Genomic DNA, 25,017 nt, shown 5'->3' on the forward strand with positions numbered 1-25,017 from the left:
ATGGGTTCCTCAGTGGCCCCTGACTAAAGAAAAGATACAAGCAGCCCATGACCTGGTCAAACAACAATTAGCAGAAGGACATATACAACCTTCTGTATCTCCCCATAATACTCCCATTTTTGTCATCAAAAAGAAATCTGGTAAATGGAGATTATTGCAAGATTTAAGAGCCATTAATAATGAGATGGTTATTATGGGACTTGCTCAATCAGGGATTCCTCAGTTGTCTGCTTTGCCAAAAACCTGGTATGTTTTAGTTATAGATATTAAAGATTGTTTTTTTTTTCAATTCCAATTCATCCTGAGGATAGTCCACGTTTTGCATTTACTATCCCTGCACTGAATCATGAAGGTCCTGATCAGAGATATGAATGGAAAGTACTCCCTCAAGGGATGGCTAACAGCCCAACTATGTGTCAAATTTATGTTAACAAAGCAATCCAGCCACTTAGAAATCAAAATCCTGAACTACAAATATTTCACTATATGGATGATGTATTATTAGCACACAAAGATAAAAACATACTGCTAGAATGTTATGCCACACTTACAAATTTATTAAAAAATTATAATCTAGAGATAGCAATAGATAAAGTACAATTAAATTTTCCAATTAATTATTTAGGAGTTCTATTATCCTCAACCATGGTCCGTCCACCAAAAATTCAAATACGAGTAGATCAACTCAAATCACTTAATGACTTTCAAAAGTTATTAGGAGACATAAATTGGATAAGGCCTTATTTAGGTATACCAACAGGAGAGTTGGGACCTTTATTTGATATCCTAAAAGGTCCATCAGAACCAAATTCACCCCGAATGTTAACGCCTGAAGCAAGAAAGGCATTAAAAATCATTGAAACATATATGGAAAATATGCATTTGGATAGAATTGATATAAGTTTGCCTTTATTATTTATTGTACTACCAACAAAAAATATTCCTACAGGAGTATTTTGGCAAGAAGGTCCATTATTATGGATACATTTATCTTATTCTCCTAACACTATTCTTACTAGGTATCCTGAGGCTGTAGGACAATTAATACTCAAAGGAATAAAAGCAGCAAAGGGAGTATTTGGAATTTCTCCCAATAAAATTATTACTCCATATACTATGAATCAAATTGATGAGTTAGCTAATGAGTTAAATACTTGGGCAATAATCATGTGCAAATCTAATGTTTCATTTGATAACCACTTACCATCTAATCCTTTATTGTATTTTTGGTCATTGCATCCTGTAATTTTTCCAAAAATGACAAGAAAAACACCTATCATGGCTGTCTACTGCTTCTTTTCTTATGACCTTTTATCAAGTTGACAAAAAGCGAAACTCAGGAACATTTTAGTGAAAGGTACAGTTTAAGTTACAATCTTTGGTCAACATCAGACAAAGGCTTGTAAGATACTTGGCTCTTAAAGAATATATGGACCCATTCAAATAGCCACCCCTCTCTAAATAGCAACAACATCCTTGGTGAAGGTGGGAATCCAAGAGGGGTCAGAAGGAAAAAAAACGAGGCAGAATGGAGGGGTGTAGTAAACTCAGTCTTCACCTGGGGTTAATTTTGTGTCCACTAAACACTGATTCCACGTATGCTCATGATCCTCTACTAGTAAGATTGTTGTTGTTGTTGTTGTTTTTCCTGGTAACAGACAAGACTGGTTGCCTTTCAGATACTGAAGGATAAAAAAAAATTATTTTAGGATAAACTGAATGTTCTGAGTTGGCAGACAGAGTCCCTTGATGTATTTGTAGCAATCAGAAATCTGTTTTATACTATTTAAATCAGAACTTACTTATTAAGTCACTGTATGAGTCATGGCCAAATCCCTCAACTAGCATAGTTTCAGTTGGTATTCACATTCTAAGATATTAAGCTATTGGGCATTCTGGTGTTTATAACACTTGGTGATTTTGTTACTGAAAAAGTCCAAATGTGATGAGTTAAAATAGCTTATTCAACTCCTTATATGTGACTTTAATAAAATATCAAAAAAGCATGTGTGCCAGTACATCAAAGACTGCAAGCATCCAAAGAACATCACCAATTTACAACTTTATTGTAACTATTTATCACTATAACACTAAGAAAAAAACACTTTAATATGCTTTATTTTCAACAAGTCAAACATTTACAATTACAACTTTTGCTGAGAATGTTTACAATACAGGAATTTTCAACAGAGTTAACTTAGGAAGGACTGCTTTTGAGAAGAAAGCAAAATGATGTCAGTACATGTTTTTATCCCGTAGCATTGTTTCTGTGAAAAATTAGTGGGCATCTGTGAAAAAAAGAAAAAGAAAAACTAAATTAGATTCAAGTGTAAATGAGCATATAAATTATATATATATATATATATTTCATATAAATTTCTATAATTATATTGTCATAGTGTAATAACATGGTATCTGAGATATTTCCCAGCTGTTCTTCAGTTTGTATATTTTTTACTATTATCAGTTAGTATTTCTCTGAAGGAGATATTTGTTTTGCCCCTTTCTAGATTAGGTTAGGTTAAATAGGCTTTTTTTTTCCTTTGACGAATCAGATTTTTGCTATGCCTATCAATTTTTCTACTTTGCCACCTTTTAATTTTTTCTGTTATTTCTTCCTTCTGTTTTCCTGAGACTCATTTTACTATTCTTTCTTGTCTTAATGAATTAAATCCTTAATGTATTAATTTTTCCTTGCTTACTCTAGGTCTTGAAATTTTCACTAAATAGGGCTTTGAAAAAGTCTCCTGAGATCTAATATACAGTATTTTCCCCTCTAGGTATTGTGTGATTTTGGTGTCAATGTATTCTTTAGATAGAAATGATGTGTTTTAGTTTTGTTTCTTTGAAGAAAATATTAAGAACTTTACCATACTTAAGCTGATATAAATGAAATATTAGCAAAAAATATATTCAGGAAAGAATCTGAATTTACTATTACATAAATTTTATATTTCTGTGCTATAAATTTATCAATCTGTATTTCAGTTTGATTTCAAAATTTATAGTCTAATAAAATGTTATGGCCAGGTATGATGGCACATGCCTATCATCCTAGTGACACAGAGGCTGAGGCAGGAGGATTACAAATTCTAAGCCAACCTACACAACTTAGTGAGACCCTGTCTTAAAAAAAAATGAAAAATAAAACAAAAAACAAACAAACAAAAAGGCTGGGGATATAGCTCAGTAGTTGCATGCCCCTGAGTTCAATCCCCAGTACATCCCCCACACAGATATTAGGATTAGCATATTTTTTAAATTTATGGGGCTAGTCACCAGCCACTGTCCTTATATGTTTAATAAATATTGGTTAATCCCACCAGCTACTAGCTACTGAGTTTCTACTGTGTGCTCCATACTGAGATAGGAACTATGAAAGTACCAAAGTAGAAATTATGTTCTCATGTCTTTCTACATTTTCTTAATTCCCTAGAAACCATTACATCATAAGCTTTTATAAAGATTCTTTGAATGTAAGTTATCTGGAGGACGGAAATGAATTCAGTCTGTAAATCCTGGTCCATCATGATGGATGCTGACTACCATAGTAAGAATGCCCTCTCTGCATGATACTACTTTCACAATAAAATATGCCGAGGCTGATGTCTCCAAAACCAATCATGATGATTACCATTGTGGTTCTGTCTGAAAAATATGATGGGCAAAGCAAATCTGGACCTAAAATACTGGTATTTTCTATCATATAAAACCCTCATTGCCTCTATAGGTGTAGCATTTATATAAAATATTAGTGTATGCATACAATCAAATAATAGAAATATATTGAATATAGCTTAATTTGTCAATGTTTGAAACCAACAAAAATTTTCAAATTAGGTTGAACTGTGAAACATATACCAACATTTCATTTTTATTTATTTACTTATCTATTATTTTTTTCAAAAATACATACCATTTTAAACAAAACTTGCTGACCTTCTTCCATTACGTGGCTGAAAAATAATAAATTAGAAATAAATCAGTGAAACTACAAATGGCAGCTAATACTAATAGAATATTGATATATCATAATGAAATAGAGGAAGGTTTATTTAATGTACATCAGAGTCATCTGGAAGGCTTTTGACAATGCAAAAATGGGACATCTGGACCCCATAGCTGGAGTTTCTAAGTCTGAGGTGGGCCCCCAAGTTTATATTTCTAACAAGTTCTAAGGTGCTGTTAAAGCTGCTTAAGACCAACAATAAATTACATACTATTTGATTTTTTAATTAATTAATTATTTTATTTATTTATTTTTGAATTACAATTCTTAATACACCATTATACCATAATTTATCATATCTCCCATTTGATTTTGTTATTTCCTTGATGGTGCCAAATTTTTAGAAAAAATGATCTGAAATTTAATTTGATATGAACCAAAATTAACTTACTGAAGTCACAGTTATTTAGTATTATGTTTTCCTGCTGTCAATGTAGTTCCTTCATCCAATCTAGTCTCCCAAGTTGCTGTTAGATTTTCCAAAATACAAATCTTACCCTATGGCCTCCTTTACCCGCTTAGTTTTCAAAGTAAAGTTGAAAATTTTCAACTAAATATTTCATCAAGCAATTTCTGTTGATTTCTGAAGAAATCAGCCCATGAAGATTTCTCTGTATCTCTCCCACCTTCTTTTTTTTTTTACTCTACATCCCCTAGACTTAAGAAGTATTTAACACAATACAGTCAGCCTATGAACCACCTCCAAAAATATTTCTTGCAAAAATTGCATCTATAGTAAACACATACTGAATTGGGTTTCTTGTCATTATTCCCTAAACAATACAACAACTATTTCCATTTCATTTACATTGTGTTAGGTGATATAAGTTATCTAGAGATGATTTATAATATATAGGAAGATGTGCTAGGGTTGATTACTAAAGGATGACTATATTTTATATTTGTTTACTTATCTATTTCCTCTACTAGACTATAAACTCCTAGGGTGTGGGAATTGAATTCTGTTTTTATTCCCATGCCTTGGTACAATGTACATCCTCAGTAAAAGTACAATAATTGTTGTTGAATGAATTAATCAAATTTTTCTGGTAATGTAATAAGGAGCAAATATTTCAGAAAGTATAGCTGCTTAGAAAGAAACCCACATTTCATACACAAATTTGGACATACAAAATGAGAAATGTAATCATAGTATTTTACAAAATGAGAAATGCAATCACAATTTATCTTTACAGAAACTATTGTAGTTGAGTCTTTGAATTTTAAAAATTTGTGAACTTTAAAAATTTAAAAAAATTTTTCAAATTTCCAATCTACTTCATCAAAAATTTAGCAAATGATTCCTTGGAATGTAAGGAACAATGTGTCTTTAAGATATTTATATCCTATGTATGAAATATTATGGAATTAAGTTATTAAGTAGGTGAATGTCATTTGAGGTATTTATGAATATGAGTAGTGAATCAGAGTAAAGATTAAATATGCTATAGCATAGAAGCAATAAGACTGACAGAAATGAATGTCAGATTGTAACATCTGATGTCAAATATCAATACACTTTAAAACGTATGAATTAATTAAATGTACAGTGAGAAGTATTTTTAACTTTGATATTAATTGACTTTTAAAAAGTACAGCATGTGCCTACCCTAAATAAAAAGTATCCTTTACTTCGACTTGCAAAAGGACTTTGGAATTCTTCCTGGAAGAAAAGAGGAGGGCATTACAAATCAAATAATGCTAAAAATAAGTGAAAATTCTTCTAAAGAGCATAGTGAGGCTCAAAGTTACTTTTAACTACTATAAGCACAGAGGACATCAAGGGCTTGAGTAAATAATTAATATCAGTAGAGAAACATATTATTTCCTGAAAATTTCAACAAGTAGCAGTATCATCAGAATACTATATCAAAAAAATATTTTTCTTATCAACATAACACATTCTTTTTCAGGAATTTTGTCAACTGTACATGTATTCATCAGCAGGTAGAAAGGTAGCTGTCAGGCATATCATTATTAATTATATTTAAAATGTCCTTTCACCATTTTGTTAGAGAATAAAATAATTTCTTTAAAATATATGTTATTGTAATCCCAGCTACTTGGGAGGACAGGGTAGGAGGATCACAAGTTCAAGGCCAGACTGGGCAACATATCAATACCCTGTCTCAAAAAAATATAAGTAAAGAAATAAATACGTAAAATAAAATATATGTGTTATACATGAACAAGAAACAATATAAATAAGAATTGTGACAAAACCAAAAAATATGGGCTGGGGTTGGGGCTCAGTGGTAGAGTGCTAGCCTAGCATGCATGAGGCACTGGGTTCAATCCTCAGCACCACATAAAAAATAAAATAAATTTTGTGTTTTCATTGGAGATATAGCAAAATTTGGGAGATAGGGATAAGACATGAGATGGCAATCAAAAAATAAAATAAATGTATTATGTATATCTACAATTAAAGACATATACATATATATATTCAATATATATATGTAAAAACCCCCCAAAATATAAATATTAACCAGAATTGTGTCAAAACAATAATTATATAGTTATATAGATTGAAATTGAAGGACAACTTTGGAAAACCATGTTTATTCAATGATATTTTAGAAGAGATTTTCCTAATTGAATTATTTGTACAGAATGGTAGTAAAAAAAAAAATGAATTACTCATAATGGGTATGTTTTGTTGTGTGTGTTTTTTTTTTTCTTAAACATGTCCTTTCAAACTTAATGGAAAAATCTTTAACAATTATGGTTTCCATAAAATTGGTTTGTAGCTTCCTATTTCCATTAACAATTATTGATTATAAAAATATTGACAGAATGACAATATAAAGTTTATCAATCAAGACTTTTTTCAAATATTCCATAAGTAAATAATATTCTTAAATTCTAAGAAATAGCTCTGATATTTATTTAAATTCTGAAATCTTTGATTTATAATAAATGCATCTTAAATTCTCAATATTGAATTTAATTCTCATTTTTACTGTAACCCCCCAAAACTACTAAAGATTGAAAAATTAGTATTTAAGAATATATACATAACTACTTAGTTGCCTACATGAGAAAAATTCTTGTGACTATTAAAGAGAAAAAAGGTAGAACAAATTAAAATGCATCAAATATTTAAAACTTTCAGATGTAAAACTCATACAGTTTTTGTTTTCTTTTCATTGGTGATAGAGCAGAATTGGGAGGTAGGGATAAAGACATGAAGATGGCAATCAAAATTCAAGAAAAGTGTTTAAATTCATTAAGATCTGAAAATTCATTTTCTTCGAATATTCAAAATATTTCACTATCAAAAATCTATACATTAGGGCTGGGGATATAGCTCAGTTGGTAGAGTGCTTGCCTCACATGCATAAAGCCCTGGGTTCAATACCCAGCACCACAAAAAAAAAAAAAATCAATATATTAGGTGACTTAGGCAGCATAGTTAACACTATTGCATTTTTTAAAAATTCATCTCTTACATTCTTTTTTATCATAGGTTCCCAGGAATCTTGACTTACTGCAAAATACTTTGAGGATCAGATACTATAGATTATTCAGTCAGCGAGTTCACCTCTTCAGCCAGTTGTATGGATGGATAGATGGGTTCAACCAGCCACAACACTGAATGTTTATCTTTGGATGTGTAAATAAAAACACTGAAGTAAAGTTGTTAAATTAATAATTGTTGGTGTATTTTAAGAAACTGGATCTAAAGTTTAAATTTTACACTATTTCTAAGTTAAGCAAACATTTTGGGTAATAAAAGGTAAAAAAAAAAAGTTTAAAAAGCATATATTACTTTTTAGGAAGTCCAATGAGAACTGCGTTTTTGTTTTTCATTCTGGAAATTCTAAAATTTGAAGGGCAACTACATTCTCTCTTACATTTCTCTTTAAAATTAGTAGCAGATGCTGTCCTTGATGGTATCCTAGTATTAAAATGTGAAGAATTTAGGGAGACAATTGTCGTTTGCCTATACTGTATGATTATTTTTAAAGTATTTGAAGTTTAGATAACACTTTAAGAAGAATAATGTAGATATGGTATTGAAATTAGGAAAAATTTGACCTGAATTCATCTTTTAATAATAAAGTATGTCATTTAACAATAAAATAACCAAAGTATCTAAGATTAAATTATAAAGGGAATATCATTATGAAAAAAATATTTGCCTAGATTAAAGGTCAGAAGACTATGTAATCTGTCTTTTAGTCTGATCTGGGAGAACTCCTTTATTCTAAATTGTTCTATAAACTAAAATAACAGTACTTGTGTAAATACTAACAGAATTCCCAAAAGAATAAAATGAGATAATATAAGGAGAAAATTATAATGTGTTGCAATGATGTGAGGCATTACTTAAAAATATTACCTAGGAACTTTCAGCATTGAAAAACATTAAGATTCTTCTTAAACATTAAAAATTCCACAGTTTCTAGTTAAGAATATGTTAATTTGGTTATATATTCATCTTACACATAGAATTTAGGTCAAATTTTGTTAATTGTGGGAAAAAAACTATGTACATTCAGTTTATGATTTGTATATTTCATAATATTTACTCCTATCAACATTTTAACACTTGGATAAGAAATGTGCCTGTCCTAGCTATGTGCCAACACGAATGCAAAGGGCAGTTACATTTTATTCTATTTATTCCCCTATTCCTAAAGACTAGACACCCTGCAGTGTCCTTTCCTACCCCAAGAACAGGTTTTTCTCATTGGGAGGGCCACGAAGGAGTGTAAACCCAGACTGCCTGACATCGGGAGCTTGGGTCAGAAGGGGCAGACCATGGGGTGCACCAGGGGTTGAAGAATTCCCTTCCCAGGCATGAACACACCTGCGCACACCGGGCCGGTACCGTGGCTAACCGAGTATATGCGTGCCGCTTATCCTGAACAAAAGCATCTCATAAACCACCATACTGGGAATTCACAGAGTGGCAAAGCAAACATGCAGTGGGTGTTACATACGTCCACTTTGAATCTCTTCATTCTTCTCTCATGCAGTTGAGGAACGAGCTGCAGCAATGGATGCACCACAGATGACTGAGAGGACATGAACACACACAGGACATGAGCACAGGGGCTTGTCGGCATTGGGCATACAGAAGGTTTCCTGCTTTGCTTTGCTCTGTTTTTGTTTTACTGACTATATTTGCCCCAGAACCACACCCCAATAAAAAAAGGAAATTAAAGATGTTATTTAAGACAGCTCTTTGTAAGCACTTCAAAGAACTGGGGTGAAAAAGTCAAGAGATGGAATAAGATTTTTATTATTATTTGAAACGCAGCTTCCTGAGGGCCTCTGCTCTGTCCTCAACTGCCAAGTAAAACCCCTCACCTCATCTCTGGAGGCGGAAGGCCATCTATTGGCTTCTAGACATACTCAAAATAGTTTGGTCCAGATGAAACCAACTTGTGAATATCAGTTTTCCATGATGAGCATGTTTATCTGGAAGGTTATACTTTACACTTATCTAGTAACCTTCTTATAAATTACATATTTACAATGGAAACATACGGAGCAAGACACTGGGGACATGAAAATGACAATGTGTTGATGGTGAAAATGGGGTTGAGATATATTTTTCTTAAAAGGTAAAGATGCCAAGGAGAAGACAATGAAAACACAGCTGAGCCAAAGTTGCCTGATATGGTTGCATTTTTTCTAAGGTATACGGATCAATTTCAGCCTTCTCATTAATATCAAAATTGCTTATCAAATGGATTACCTTAAGCCCTACATATGGCTATCTGTTCATGAAATCAACTTGTATTAGGTGTATAGCCAGTCTGACCTCACTTTTTCAAGTGCTCATATGTCAGAATATTCCATTCGATAGATAAACACTTAAAACTGAGTTTTAAATTTACATGTGCACATTTATTTATTGTGTGTGTGTGTGTGTGTGTGTGTGTGTCTGTGATGCTGAGGATCAAACTCAGGGTATCACTCATGCAAGGACTCTGCCACTGAGCTTCCCCTAGCCCCATTCAGCCTTTTTTTTTTTTAAATCCATGCAAATAAAAAGAAAAACTACCACTGAAAACACACAAGTTTGGACTAAACTGATTTCATGTTACTGGTTTCTGGCTAAACTTTGTAAATTCTCCCATTAAATGTCCAATGATTGATAAGGAATAAGGATTATACATATAGAAGAGGATATTTCTAGTTATATTTAATTACATCTTGATTTTTGATCCTCTTTTTAAATAATTATTAAAAAGCTTTGAATAAAACTATTTTTCCTTGCATCAACTACCATCCAAAATAATGTTTTATTTCTTTCTTTTCTTGTTTTTTTTTTTCCCCTCCATAAACTGTAAATTACAGGAGGGAAGGGGTTTCTTTTTTAAATGTTGTTTTGCTTACTGCTATATTTCTAGACTTAAAACTTTACTTGGCACATAGTAGATACTCAATAAATGTTAAACGAATGAATGAATGAATATAATGTACATGTAGTTGTTGACATGTAAAATAAATCAAATGTATAGTAAATACTGACTTCCATTCTCACTGACATAATAAGCTTTTAAGGTAAGAAATCTGAATTTTGATCAAGTTATATTAGATAAATTGCAAAAGCATATGCTTTCTTTTAACTAATACTAATTAGACTAATAATAATAAGTAGTTCTCCAACTTACCACAACATTTGAATTGCCCAACTTTTGTGTCTTCGAATAATGAAATAAGAACTGTTTAAAGAAAAAACAGTAAGTAATACATAAAAAAATTAGTGGAAATCAGTGGATTTTTAAAATTGTTTTCTAATTATATATATTTATAAAAATCACCTTACCCGTTTAGCATTATCTTTTTCATCTTGTTCCTATTGAAAAATATATATAATCATTATCTTAGATGTTATAAAATTATTTATAAATTTAAAATTTACAATAGGCTACACAATTAGACCATATACTTTTTAAAAAACATGATGTGCATTACATATAAAATATAAAACTGAAATAAGTATCAGTTACTCTACAAATAAATGGGAAATAAATACTGTTCATAAAGAAAGATGTGAACAACAATCCTTACAACATTTTTCACAAGAGTAAAAGCTGGAAACATCCTACATGTTCAATGTGGTGGAATGGGAAATTATAATATAATTACATGATGGAATATCCAGAGAAAAGGACCAAGTGAATCGCATCAAAATACTTGTCATTGTTATGACTGAATAATAAGATTATGAGTTATTTTGCTTTCTTCTATAAGCTTTTCTAAATTCTTCTCCCCCTCCAAAAGTCTGTTTTTAAGAGTCATAAAATTTCTTTTTTGTTGTTGTCATTGTTCTTTCTTGTTTTTTTTTTTTTTAATACAAAAGGAAAAGGATGGATACTCACCTTTGTCATTTCTTCTATCTTTATTAGAAAAAAAGTCAGTTAAGTTTTTTGGAAAATGCCACTATTAAACATAATAGATAATATATAGTTGTGTCTAGAGTTTCAGATAACAGTCAAACCATCAAGGTTTCTTTCTTTGAATTTTTGTATATGCAAGGGATACACATTAGAGTGCACCAATGATCCACAGGTTAAATTAGTTACTCATGAAAAAATGTAATTTTAAACTCAAGACTTTTATCTTTAATACAGTAGTTTTAAAATAATTTCAATCCTTTCCTACGATATGGAAGAGAAAATGAGGCATAGTGCTTATGCTTACTTAAGTTCTTATCTATCTTGCCTTAGGACAAAAAGTTCTCCCAGAACGATTAAATCATTTATATAAGAAACCAGGACATGAAAGTAAGACTATAATTTTCAAAATGACATTGACAATATGATTTTGCTATTTTTACTTTTTTTCCTTCTATTTTTGATAGTGCTGGGGATTCAACCCAAGACTTTATACTTTGCTAGGAGAGTATCACTGAGCCACACCCCCCCACCCTGCTTTTGCATTCCTAAGTGTTCTACTCGCTAAAGAAGTACAATCTCCTAACCTCTGAACCATAAGACATATTTGGCAGCTTAGAAAGATGCATCTGGTCTCCAATTGTAGTATGAGTCAGGGAGAAAAATACAGCCAATATGACCACAAATTTCTCCCATCAGACTGGAATCATTTTATAATTGAGGGAGGCATATAATTTCTCAATTAGATGATTCTAAACTCCATTAACATGACCCTAAATTATCAGGCAACAGACAAACCAAAGTATTTTTTTCTTATGCAAAAAAAATCAATGTTTCCTCTTCTAGTTCCTCTTGGAATACTTCCAAAAAGGGCATACTTTGTTCCAAGAGGAAGTCCAAGAATTTTTTAGGCAATGTTTCTTTTGCCAAAAAACCAAAACCCTATTTCAATCTTACCTGAGGCTTTGGTAGAATTCCCATCACCATAAAGCAAAACTCTTTCAGTGCAGTGGATGCCTAAGAAAATGAGAAAATGTATCTGCTTGCACAGTGTCTGCAGAGAAGATGTAACTCACAATATTAGGAGCACAAGAATATTCTAGCTACCCAGTAAAGAATTCTTGCTGTGGGCCACCGGAACTCTATTGGAATCCCTTGATTTGTCTCATTACAAAAACTTGACTGTTAAAAGTAAAACCTTCCTTCTTCCTTCTGATCAGAGCAACAGCAACAACAACAATTAAAAAAGGCTGGCTATACACACTGGTTAAGGCCTCCACTGTGGTCCAGTTACATAGTTCTCGGCATTTGCTCTCATGAAACTCTATGACTAAGAGTAACCAGGGCAGTGCCAAATAGGGATTAGTCTGCCCAGCTTGTAGCAAAGTGCATCTACATGCCAAAGCCATGAGCCTTGCTGAGTATTACTCATTATTGGCTAATTTGAAAATCCTGCAATTGCTCCCAAACAATGGGAACAGGAGGAGAAGCAGCCATGTGTGGTGCCCTTAATCTGAGTACCACCCTTCCAGCTTGCTGACTGCACTCCCCAGGATCAGGTTTGTCAAAGCATTTGGGCTCAGAAGTAGGGCAGGGCTCTTTGTGGTTAGCAGCCAGCTGGGTGTGGTAAGGAGTAGCACAAACGGACAAGCAGGGGCAAAACCTGCACTGCACAGGATCTAGCACAGTATACCAGGAGACAATTGATTGCTTAATAAATGCATTTTGGAAGTAATGAAGAGCTGGGACAATCGGGGGCAATATAATTAGTGGTTAAAATCGTGAACTATGGATGTGGGCAGCCTGTAACTCTACAGCACAAATTCCATTTCTACTCTAAATAGCTGTGTTGCATTGCCCTGGGCCAGTTTAATCTCTCTAAACTTCAGTTTCTTAAGCCAGGAATCAGGGGTGACATCATTGCAGGGAGTTCCTGGAAGGATTAAAGGTGAGTAAAAGTCTTAAGTTTGATTTACAGATACAGTTACTCTTGATTAGAAGAGATGTAAAAAGTTGTTTGCAGCCGCCAATATTCTCACCCTTGGAAATACAGCGCACACTTAGCATGGCTGGTTGTGGTCAGAGGTACAGTGAGAGTCATGACACAGTACCTCTGTGTGTCCTTCCTGGCATCGGAAGCCTGCTCTTCTCTTCTTTTCATTTGTTTGCCTGCCATGCAAGTTGTTGAGCTATTTATTAATAATATTAAATGGTCTATGTTTATAGTGTTTCAATAAATTACAGACACTTTCTTATACATGGATTGCATTCAGTCCTTAAAACACAAGAGTGAGGTACACTGGACAGCAATGGTTATTCTCATGGATAGAGGAAGTGGGTTCTAAGAGATTATCACTTGTCCACTCCCATGAAAGGCTAGTTTTCACTAGAGCATGGCCTGACCTATCGTTATTCCTGTGCTGCAATGGCATTGTCTGTTAAACCTGTAGTTAAGAGCTAATGTTTCCTATCTGCCCCCTCTTCACCCCCAGTACTGGATTGAATCCAGGGGCTCAGGCAAGCTAGGCAAGTGCTCTACCACTGAGTTAGCCTGGGCAGTTGGGAGTCAAACAAGAGAAAATGGTCATGTGAACATCAATACATCGCTTCTCACTTGTTCCCTCTCAGGTCACCCCATGAAATCTGGAAATAAAATCCCTAAAGCACCTTTTATGGTCCATGTAGAAATAATACAAAATATAAAGCAGTAAAACAAAAATATTTGGACATTAAAAGTAAAATTACATATGAAAGTTGTTTCTCCTTAGAAAATGGTTTCTAGGCCAGATGAGGCTTGGCAATAAGATTGAATTTGACTGGAAAAGTTTAAAAACAAATGCATTTGCCCTAGTTCCCTTTATAAGAAGCCATTATTCTCAAACATTCTTTAGGTATTTAAAAAAATTTAAATATCTTTTTTAGTTGTAGATGGGTACAATACTTTTTGTTTATTTATTTTTATGTGGTGCTAAGGATCAAACCCAGTGCCTCACACTTGCTGGACAAGCGCTCTACCACTAAGCTACAATCCCAGCCCCAAGGATTTTTTTATATATAAAATTTTGGGGGGGGCTAGGATTGTGGCTCAGCGGTAGAGCGCTCGCCTAGCATGGGCGGGACCCGGGTTTGATCCTCAGCACCACATAAAAATAAAGGCATTGTGTTATGTCCATCTACACCTAATAAAATAAATATTTTTAAAAAATTAAAAAAAATAAAATTTTTACTCTTTTATTTTTAATTTATGGGCCTTAAAAATCTTTTATATTCTATTTGGCAAAACCACTTTAAAGCACTGTTCAGATAATCAATAAGTAATAAAATAATATGGTGAGAATTAATGATGTTTTTAAAATGTAGCAAAGTACAATACAATTTGCATTGTAAGTGTAAAATATTGAGTAGCAAATTTACCAAGCTCTTCTTACACAGAACTGAAACCAATAAAAGGTTGGTTTATCTTGATGGGGGTTTAAAGTGAGTGCTTTGAAATTCACCCTTCTGGTACTTAAAATATAAAAATGATTCTGAAGATGCTTCTGAATTTTACAAACAACAGAAGCACTTATATGCTAATATCCATCTCATGTTATACATCTGTAAACATTCTTTGGGTAACACGCTCCTGGGTTCAATCTCCAGTGCATATACACATCAAAAAAAGAAAAAGAAAGAAAGGAAGGAAGGAAGGAAGGAAGGAAGGAAGGAAGGAAGGAAGGAAGGAAGGAAGGAAGGAAGGAAGGAAAAAAAAAGAATAAAAAGCCACCTATTGTGATCCTAATCTTGCTTTACCACCTAATACCTCTAACTTCCTGCAGGTGATCCTTCTTAGCCTGGGGACTGGGCAGAGCTAGGTAAAATATAGCACTTCACAAAACTATTCTCTACACCAGTCATGGCAGCTGTCTATAAGGACTATGTGAACGACAGCCTGGGCCCTTTGGCAGGAGTATGTAGGAAGTTTGTACCAGAAACATACTAGTCTTTGTCCAGGAGATCAGTGATAGGGACTAAGAAGGTCAAGACAATTAGATGAACTGTCCTCTCTCTGTTCTCAGACATGGATCTTCAGGCAGGAACAGCACATCCAGCACAGATCATGTAAGGAGAATGCACTTATTTCCCTCCTGTTTCCATGTAGGGAAACTGGACCAGCCTTCTTGGCCTCTGACTACAATCCCTGCTTAACTCCCATGGAAGAGGAGCAAGCTGTCTGATGAATGAATTGGGAAGGGGATGTTGGGCATGTTCAGCCTTTTTGGTAGGGAACCAGTGCTTTGGCTGGTGTCAGCTCTGAGGATGAGAACCTGACTCTGGTGGGAGATTCAGAGCAATAGCCTGAGACTTGCAGGCAAGTTTACATCTGGGGACAAACACACTTGGCACTAGGTCTAAAGCCACATTCAAATTGAGTTTTCAGTTATAATGATAAAACTTTAATTTCCAAAAGCCTGACTCATAGTAATTTTATCAATAGGTTTCAAACTCAACTGGGGATAGAATTTTAGCTCTCTAATACAGCAAGAGAGTATTTTAAATTTAACACAGAATTTGATGCTGAAATTAGCATTATAATTTGAAAATCCATAATTCCCAAATGTACATTATCTATAAATCTAATTTATTTAGAGATAAAAGCCCAAGCATTTCAAAACACAAGCACATAGTACTGTTTATTACCTGCAGGTGATGTAATAATATCTAATATGTTGACATGTTTTGATGAGTCCATAAAGGTCCAAAGACAGAAGTAGATAATTTCAACACTACATAAATGCCTACATTGTTACCAAACACTTGCAATTGAAATTACCTGAGTCTGGGAATCAACAGACAGAAAAGATGAACAAGCATCGTCTATCTGTAGAAAACAAAAATGTCAGTTATATCCTGGAAATAGAAAAGAGTAGAAAACGGATTTTACAAAGTCAAGTTATATACAAAACAGTGATCAAAGTTGCAAGACAGCTTATAATTCTGACTATGGAAGAGAGAAATCCCTAAAACTTTATGCAGCAAGTCCTGGAATTGGGATTTGCCCAAGTCTCACACCCAGCCACGGGGGTATACAGCCCCAAGAATAGTTGATAGGAATCACCAGAATGTATAAAGATGCCTCAAACATTGAGGGCAAGAACTTCTGGTTAAGCTTGGGAAATGTGAGAAGTGACTAAAGAATGACCTGAAAATTGAGCATCCTTGGTTACTGTTCTTTATTATACATGAATCCAATGTCACCTAAAACTTTTTTTTTAAGAGAGAGAGAGAGAGAGAGAGAGAGAGAGAGAGAGAGAATTTTTTTTAATATTTATTTTTTAGTTTTCGGCGGACACAACATCTTTGTTTGTATGTGGTGTTGAGGATCGAACCCGGGCCGCACGCATGCCAGGCGAGCGCACTACCGCTTGAGCCACATCCCCAGCCCTGTCACCTAAAACTTAACATGATAATTGCATGACACACATGCAGGAAATACTCTTAGGACCCCATGAACAATCCACCAGCTCTCCACCATGAAATCAGCATTAGATAAGAGTTCTATTTTATAACAAATATTTGTTGAACTATGGTTGGCAACTATCTGTTCTCAGCTTTTATTATAAAGAGAAAAAATTTGAGACTTTAATTTATAGTATAAGAGATTTCTATCAATCAAAAACACTACTGAGAATTTGAACACTAAGCTGGATTTCAAGAGTTGCTTATGCAGTCAGAGAAATGCAAATCAAAACCACCCTAAGATACCATCTCACTCCAGTAAGATTGGCAGCCATTATGAAGTCAAACAACAAGTGCTGGCGAGGATGTGGGGAAAAGGGTACACTTGTACATTGCTGGTGGGACTGCAAATTGGTGCAGCCAATTTGGAAAGCAGTATGGAGATTTCTTGGAAAGCTGGGAATGGAGCCACCATTTGACCCAGCTATTCCCCTTCTCGGTCTATTCCCTAAAGACCTAAAAAGAGCATGCTACAGGGACACTGCTACATCGATGTTCATAGCAGCACAATTCACAATAGCAAGACTGTGGAACCAACCTAGATGCCCTTCAATAGACGAATGGATAAAAAAAAATGTGGCATTTATACACAATGGAGTATTACTCTGCATTAAAAAATGACAAAATCATAGAATTTGCAGGGAAATGGATGGCATTAGAGCAGATTATGCTAAGTGAAGCTAGCCAATCCCTAAAAAACAAATGCCAAATGTCTTCTTTGATATAAGGAGAGTAACTAAGAAAAGAGTAGGGGTGAAGAGCATGAGAAGAAGATTAACATTAAACAGGGATGAGAGGTGGGAGGGAAAGGGAGAGAGAAGGGAAATTGCATGGAAATGGAAGGAGACCCTCAGGGTTATACAAAAGTACATACAAGAGGAAGTGAGGGGAAAGGGAAAAATAATACAAGGGGGACAAATGAATGACAGTAGAGGGGGCAGAGAGAGAAGAGGGGAGGGGAGGGGAGGGGAGGGGGGATAGTAGAGGATAGGAAAGGCAGCAGAACACAACAGACACTAGTATGGCAATGTGTAAATCAATGGATGTGTAACTGATGTGATTCTGCAATCTGTATATGGGGTAAAAATGGGAGTTCATAACCCACTTGAATCAAAGTGTGAAATATGATACATCAAGAACTATGTAATGTTTTGAACAACCAACAATAAAAATTAAAAAAAAAAAAGAGTTGCTTATGATACTTATTTCTTTAGTGACCTTTTCAGATGGCACTGGAAAAAATGGCACTGATTCTTTTGTGTCTGAAGTGATTTAGGTTGAATCCTGTTTATGGCATAAGATCTCAGAGACTTCTTCCCATCCCACAATCCTTTGTTGATCAATTTAATTTAATTTGCATTTTCACACCAAACTGAAAAGGGGCAGATTATCACACTTTTCAGTCATAAAATTCTCAAGCTCCTACTGCTGCCAACTTGATCGTGTCCTAAAATATATGTTTCTAATATGATCAACACACCACACATGATCAACTTCTTGAGGCAAGGTCAATATGACTTGTCCAGAATAAGTATCCAATAAAAATTCTTCAGCTGGGGCTGGGATTGTGGCTCAGTGGTAAAGCACTTGCCTAGCATGTGTGAGGCACTGGGTTTGATTCTCAGCACTGCATATAAATAAATAAAATATAAGTCCATTGACAACTAAAAGTATATATTTAAGAAATTCTTCAATTAAGTTGAATTGAATTTGCGAGAGAGAGAGAGAGAGAGAGAGAGAGAGAGAGAGAGAAAGAGAGAGAGAGAAAGTCAATTGAGAGGGAAAACCCAAAAGATGCTCTTTTAAGCTCTGAATTTTGACCAAAGCTTAATACACTGCCTCCAGCTATGTGGCCTTTGCTTTAGTTGGATAGGAGAACGTGGTTCCTCCTGGAACATTGGTGTTGCGGAAGTATCTGAAGACATTAACACTCAAGGGAAAAAGCAAGATAGAGAATAAATTCCTGGCTCTAAACAGTCTTTAAGAATATGGAAATTCACAAAGCCTGTTATGAGGGTCTCTGCCTTGGTAGAAATATAAAACAAGATGAAGAACAATTGAGACAAGAGATAATAATGTATAATACATTCTCTCTCTGCCCCCTCTACTGTCATTCATTTGTCCCCCTTGTATTATTTTTCCCTTTCCCCTCACTTCCTCTTGTATGTACTTTTGTATAACCCTGAGGGTCTCCTTCCATTTCCATGCAATTTCCCTTCTCTCTCCCTTTCCCTCCCACCTCTCATCCCTGTTTAATGTTAATCTTCTTCTCATTATTCTTCTCACCCTGGCTGCCCATCTCTGAGGTGGTCTGTGTCCAAGAACAGAGAACGCTCGAACCTCAGTACTAATGAATCAGTGCCTCAATGTTGTTTGAGTAAAAACATCAGAATTTCTAAAAGCCTAATTAATCAAATTAGGAAGTCATTGCAAAGCTTCCCAGTCTTTGTTCTTATTTTTTTGAAGGGTACAGCAACACTGCTTGCCTACCTTCCATTTGGGCATTCGGCTTATGGCTCTAAGGGTTTCAAGGACCCCTAAGTGCTTTTGAGGACTCTGAAAGATCATTGCTGAAGCTATGTGAAAATGGTTCAGTCTCTGTATAAGGTCAGGAAAGTATGTTTTTCTAGTGTCTGAATAGCTGTATAATTTTTAAAACCTCAAGCAGAAAAATTAACTATATGATCTAAGCATCTTCTTTAAATATCTTTTTCTATTTGATAATTTATTGTTTTAACCACTTAAGTTTCCTTCCAGCAATATTGTCTAAAATATTTTTCCAAAGATTTTCTATGAAAAAGTAGATGATTTCAAGCCAAAATAAATGTTTCTGTATTATACATTATTATCTCTTGTCTCAATTGTTCTTCATCTTGTTTTATATTTCTACCAAGGCAGAGACCCTCATAACAGGCTTTGTGAATTTCCATATTCTTAAAGACTGTTTAGAGCCAGGAATTTATTCTCTATCTTGCTTTTTCCCTTATGTATTTCATTGAGGTGGCCTAGGTACAAAGGGTATTCTCCCCAGTTCATAGCTCACATTAGCCTTGTTTTAGTATTTATTATTTCAGTATTTTGATTCACTCCCATTCCATCCTTCCATAGGCAATTCTTGATTTATTTGAGGTATATCCTACAATTTTGTATGTTTTTATAAAACATGTTTTGCTAAATGTATGGTATTTTCTTTCTTTGAAATTTCACTTAACTCTATACTTCAGGATCTATCCATGGTGCTGGGTGTACAATTAGTTTGTTGCTTCTAACTAGTGTACAAAACTTTATAATGTGTGTCCATCATATATTACCTATCCACTCCCCAAGAATGGACAGCTGTGTTCCAATTCTTTCCACTACAAACAAAGCTGCAACTAACCTCCTTGTAGGATTGCTGTCTTCTGCATATGGAGAATATCTTCAGCCAGGAGAGAGAATACTAAATTGTGGGGGTATCTAGGCTGCTTTCCAGATGGTTCCACCAGTTAGCAAGCCACCCTGACCAGCATTGCATGAGGGTTTGTATACCTTACATCCTTATGAACATAAGCCATTAACGATTTCTATTTTTTTTTTTTTTTGCCAGTCTAATGAGAAGGAAATAACACTGTCGTCTTAGTTTTCATTTATTTTTACCAATGAGTTTGAGCATCTCTCTAGATGTTTGTTGAGCTCTGGGACTTTCTTGTTTGTAAACTATCTGTTCTTATCCTTTGACTATTTTTATTTTGGATTCCTGTCTTTATCCAGTTGATTTGATGGTGATTCTTGAATGGTCTAGAGAAGCAATTCTATCAGTATTTTCCCTTAAAAGCTCTTACTTTTTTCCAGAGTTCCATATTGAAAGAAGACTTTTCTCTTAATGTAATTCAATTTATTATGTTCTTGGTATTATGATCTATATTTAAAATTTTATTTAAGAAGTCTTTCCTGACCCTAGCTCACAAAGATATTTCCTAAAATATCTTTTATTAACTCTAGAACTTGCCTTTTATGTTTAGATAGTTTATCCACCTGGATCTCATCTTTGTATTAGGTGTCAGTTTTATTTGCTCCATACAGTAAGCCAATTTGCCAAACAACCTTTTCTTTCCCCCATTGAGTTCTGGTGTTACTTTTGTTGTAGGTTAAGCTTATGTATGTGAGCATTTCTGTCTTAGCCTGGGTTCTGCCCAGAAACAGGCCTTGAGATAAGGATGTGCATGCAAGTAGATAATTTGGGAGGTGATTTCATTAAACACTGGTAGAAGAATGGAGAAGCCAAACAGAGAATAAAAGGAATCCAATTAAGGTATGTTATTGAGCAGGTAACTGGGGCATAATCTGTCCAGGGAACTCTGAAAGACAGCATAGAGCACATCTCAGAGAAATCTCAAATGAGGGGGTGATACAGCTAAGGTATTTATCTATCAGCTCCCCTTGGTCACCCACTGATAGCTGCTCTCAGTGGCTGGGGGCACTTCTGGTCACTTGAGCATAGGTAGGCCATGGACACCTATAAGTAGAAACTATTAAGTTTGGAGAACCCTGGGCTGGTGAATGCCAATTGGATGTTGCAGGGTACTGATGGTGACAGTTGTGTTCTCCAAGCTCTAGTCTCCATGCCAGTGGATCATTTCTCTGTTCTTGTGGCTTTGCCTTACCTTTTTTTATTACAGCAGTTTTATAGTATGTCTTAAGAATCTGGTAGGAAAAGTTCCTACTTTTAACTCTTTGAATTTAAAATGCCCTTAGCTATTTGTAGATCTCTTTTTAAAAATGTTTAGTTATACCTTTATTTTATTTATTTATGCAGTGCGGAGGATCGAACCCAGTGCCCCACACATGCAAGGCAAGTACTCTACCACTGAGCCACAACCCCAGCCCTATTAGTAGATCTTTATTTTTCTATGTCAACTTTAGTTTAAATTTAGAAATTGCTGTGTGTGTGTGTGTGTGTGTGTGTGTGTGTGGTGTTGAGGATCAAACCAGGGCCTTATGCATGCTAAGCAAGCACTTTACCACTGAGCTATAGTCCTCGACTCTTATGAGTTTCTTAAGAAACCTAAATGGAATTATTATGATTGGAATTGATTTGATTTTATGGGATTTACGCTGATTAATTTGGGGAGATTTGATACTTTATTATACTAAATTATAAATAATGCTGCCCCATATATTCACATAATCATCTATTTCCTTTATTAGAACTGAATTTGTTTTTTAAATATTTTTTAGTGTTGATGGACCTTTATTTTTTTATTTGTTTATTTATATGTGGTGCTGAGAATTGAACCCAGTGCCTCACACATATGAGGCAAGCACTCTACCACTGAGCCACAACCCCAGCCCCTAGAGCTGAATTTTATTCTACAAAATTATGCATAAATTTATTACATAATTTTGGTTAGGTTAATTCCTAAATATTTATATAGTTTTTGTTGCCACTGTAAATGATACACAGTTGTTTCTCAGTATCTTTAGGGGATTGTTTCCAACATCCTCCAACAACACCAAAACCTGTAAATGTTTAAATCCCTTTATAAAATGGTGTGATATTTGCATATAATCTACACTCACCATCCTGTATACTTTAAATCATCTCTAGATTACTTATAATACCAAATACAATGTAAATGCTATGTAAACAGTTGTTACACTGTCTAGTTTAGGGAGTAATGACAAGAAAAATATCTGTACACAGTAAAGGGAGACCCAATATTTTCTCCAATTATTTTTGATTCATGGTTCATTGAATCTGTAGCTGCAGAACTCACATATTTGCAGAGCCAATTATAATATTTTAAACTATATTGTTATTTTTTCTTGGTGAAAAGAAACATTCTTGGCTGTGTTTTTTTTTTTTTTTTGTCTTTTTGTTTTGTGATATAGGGATTGAACCCAGGGCCTTATGCATACTAGGCAAACACTCTACCACCCAGCTATATTCCCAGTCCTTTCTAAGATTTTATGTAAAAGGAAGACAGGGTTGAGACAGCCTAAGTTGCCAAGAAGAGCCTTAAACTGGTGAACCTCCTGTGTAAGTCTCCTGAGTATCTGGGATTATAGGCACATGACTATGGATGTTTGTATATTGGTATTATACCCCACATCTTCTGCACTCTTATTTTAGTTTTAATAGTCTGAGAGCAAGAAATTTAGTAATTTAATTCATCACAACTGTAGACTAAAGGATAAAAAGCATATTGCTTCTCTTCAACTAACACAAAGTACTTAGTTCAAAGTTTATTTAGGATTTTCAAAATGTAGTGAGATAGGAAAAGAAAGAAACTCCTTAACTAGATAAAAGGTGTATATCCAAATTCTAGAGCAAGTTTTATGCTGTATGGAGAAGCTTTAGAACACTGACTGTATAAGACAGTACACAGGGCATGGCCAATGAAATGAGGAAAGAAAGTGTTTCTTCAGAGCCTATCATATCATAAGTAAACTTTTCTTTGGCATCATATATTTTTCTAAGAATTTATCCATTTCCTCTAAGTTTTCAAAATTATTGCCATATAACTGACTATAATACTTATTCTTGGTAATAGTTTTACTGAGATATAATCCACATTCCATACAATTTACCCATTTTAAATGTACAATTAATAGTTTCTAGTGTATTCACAGAAATGTGTAACTATCACCAAAATCAATTGTTCAATTGATACTTTAAAATTTTAAATTTGAAATTGATACTTTAAATTAGTTTTAAATTGATATTTTAAATTAGTTTTAAATTTTAAAATTGATACTTTAAAAACTTTTAGTCTCCAGCTTTCTTGGTCATCTACCCTTTTCAGGGTTGTCTATAACTTGTCTATCTTCATTTTTTTTAAAATTTTAGGCTATAGTTAAAGCAATAGTTGGAAAGAAATTGTAGATAGATTGATATTATATATAGTATATTCTAACACATGTTCTAATGTGTGTTAGCCTACAAATTTTGATTTACAATGTTTTTGTCATTCAGTTCTAAGTATTTGTAATTTCCTTTTTACCCCAGGATTATTTAACAAAGTGCTACTTATTTTCCAAACAGATGGGATATGAAAATTATACATTCATTATTAACATCTTATTTTATGATATTATGGTTAGAAAAATTTAAGACATATCCCTTCCTATTTATGAAAACTTCCTTTCTATTCTACAACATATTCTATTTCTTTTAATGCTCCAATTATTTTCAATAAGAATGAGCATACTATCAAGTGTAAGTTTTTTAATAGCTCAAATTCATCTATTATATAATTAGGTATTTGATATATCCACTGCCTGTTATACACTTTAACTATCAGTTTCTGAGAGAGATGTATTAAAATTTCCAACTACAATTGTTGATTTACCTGTTTTTAAAAAATTGGGGTGGTTTTGGTAGTACGCATTAATAATGGCTGCACCTTCTTGTATGTTATTCTTTTATCAGCAAATATTTGTGTGTTATGATGGTTTGTTCATTTGAATTCTATTTTATCAGATATTAAGATTCCTACTCTGATTTTCTTTTAGTTCATATTTGCTTGGTACATCATAGTTCATAATTTTATACTTAGACTGATTTTGTTGTTGTTTCCTATTTAAAATGTGACTCTTACATGTAATTACTTCTGGATCTTTAACAATAATGAAAAAATTTTTCAAACCCTAAAATCCCCATTTTTTAAGTGGTATATTTTAGCACATTCACATTTATTATAGTTACCCTATTTTAGGACTTAATTTCTTATTACTTTACCATTTACTACAGTGATTGTTTCTTTCCATCTTTTTTTAATATTTATTTTTTAGTTGGACACAATATCTTTATTTATTTATTTTTATGTGGTGCTGAGGATCGAACCCAGGGTCTCGCATGTGCTAGGCGAGCGCTCTACCGCTGAGCCACAACCCCAGCCCCTCTTTCCATCTTTTATTTTAATAAAAGCAATACTTATATGGGAATGTTGGTAAAAATCTTAGTTATCTCAAAGCTCAATTACATTATTTAATTTTACCATGAAAATTTCAAAGATTAAAGTTTCCATTAATTTGTGTGAGAATAATTCTTTACCTCATTCCACAATTGTAGTTCTTGTTCAGGCTGGAATCCTTGAGGAAATATTGGAGCACCTAAAAGTCAAGTTACATCCACATGTTAATTTTATAGTATTTCTTTTAAAATTA

At 33.9% G+C, this 25,017-nt stretch overlaps 1 protein-coding gene across 1 annotated transcript in view; it reads right to left on the bottom strand.

The window, feature by feature from the left end:
* Nucleotides 1-2,049: 2,049 nt before the first annotated feature.
* Nucleotides 2,050-25,017, bottom strand: part of Nmu (neuromedin U) — a 28,571-nt gene continuing 5,603 nt past the window's right edge. The window contains exons 2-10 of the mRNA XM_046444113.2: nucleotides 24,905-24,963; nucleotides 16,184-16,231; nucleotides 12,328-12,387; nucleotides 10,800-10,829; nucleotides 10,645-10,695; nucleotides 8,962-9,036; nucleotides 5,619-5,672; nucleotides 3,917-3,956; nucleotides 2,050-2,288 (exon numbers count right to left, since the gene is read on the bottom strand). Of these exons, the coding sequence (XP_046300069.1) occupies nucleotides 3,921-3,956; nucleotides 5,619-5,672; nucleotides 8,962-9,036; nucleotides 10,645-10,695; nucleotides 10,800-10,829; nucleotides 12,328-12,387; nucleotides 16,184-16,231; nucleotides 24,905-24,963 (413 nt within the window). The 3' untranslated portion in view covers nucleotides 2,050-2,288; nucleotides 3,917-3,920. The remainder of the gene's footprint in view (nucleotides 2,289-3,916; nucleotides 3,957-5,618; nucleotides 5,673-8,961; nucleotides 9,037-10,644; nucleotides 10,696-10,799; nucleotides 10,830-12,327; nucleotides 12,388-16,183; nucleotides 16,232-24,904; nucleotides 24,964-25,017) is intronic.

Source organism: Marmota monax, unplaced genomic scaffold, assembly GCF_021218885.2.
Source record: "Marmota monax isolate L192 unplaced genomic scaffold, Marmota_monax_Labrador192_F-V1.1 WCK01_AAM20220418_F8-fsc00025, whole genome shotgun sequence".
Lineage (NCBI taxonomy): Eukaryota > Metazoa > Chordata > Mammalia > Rodentia > Sciuridae > Marmota > Marmota monax.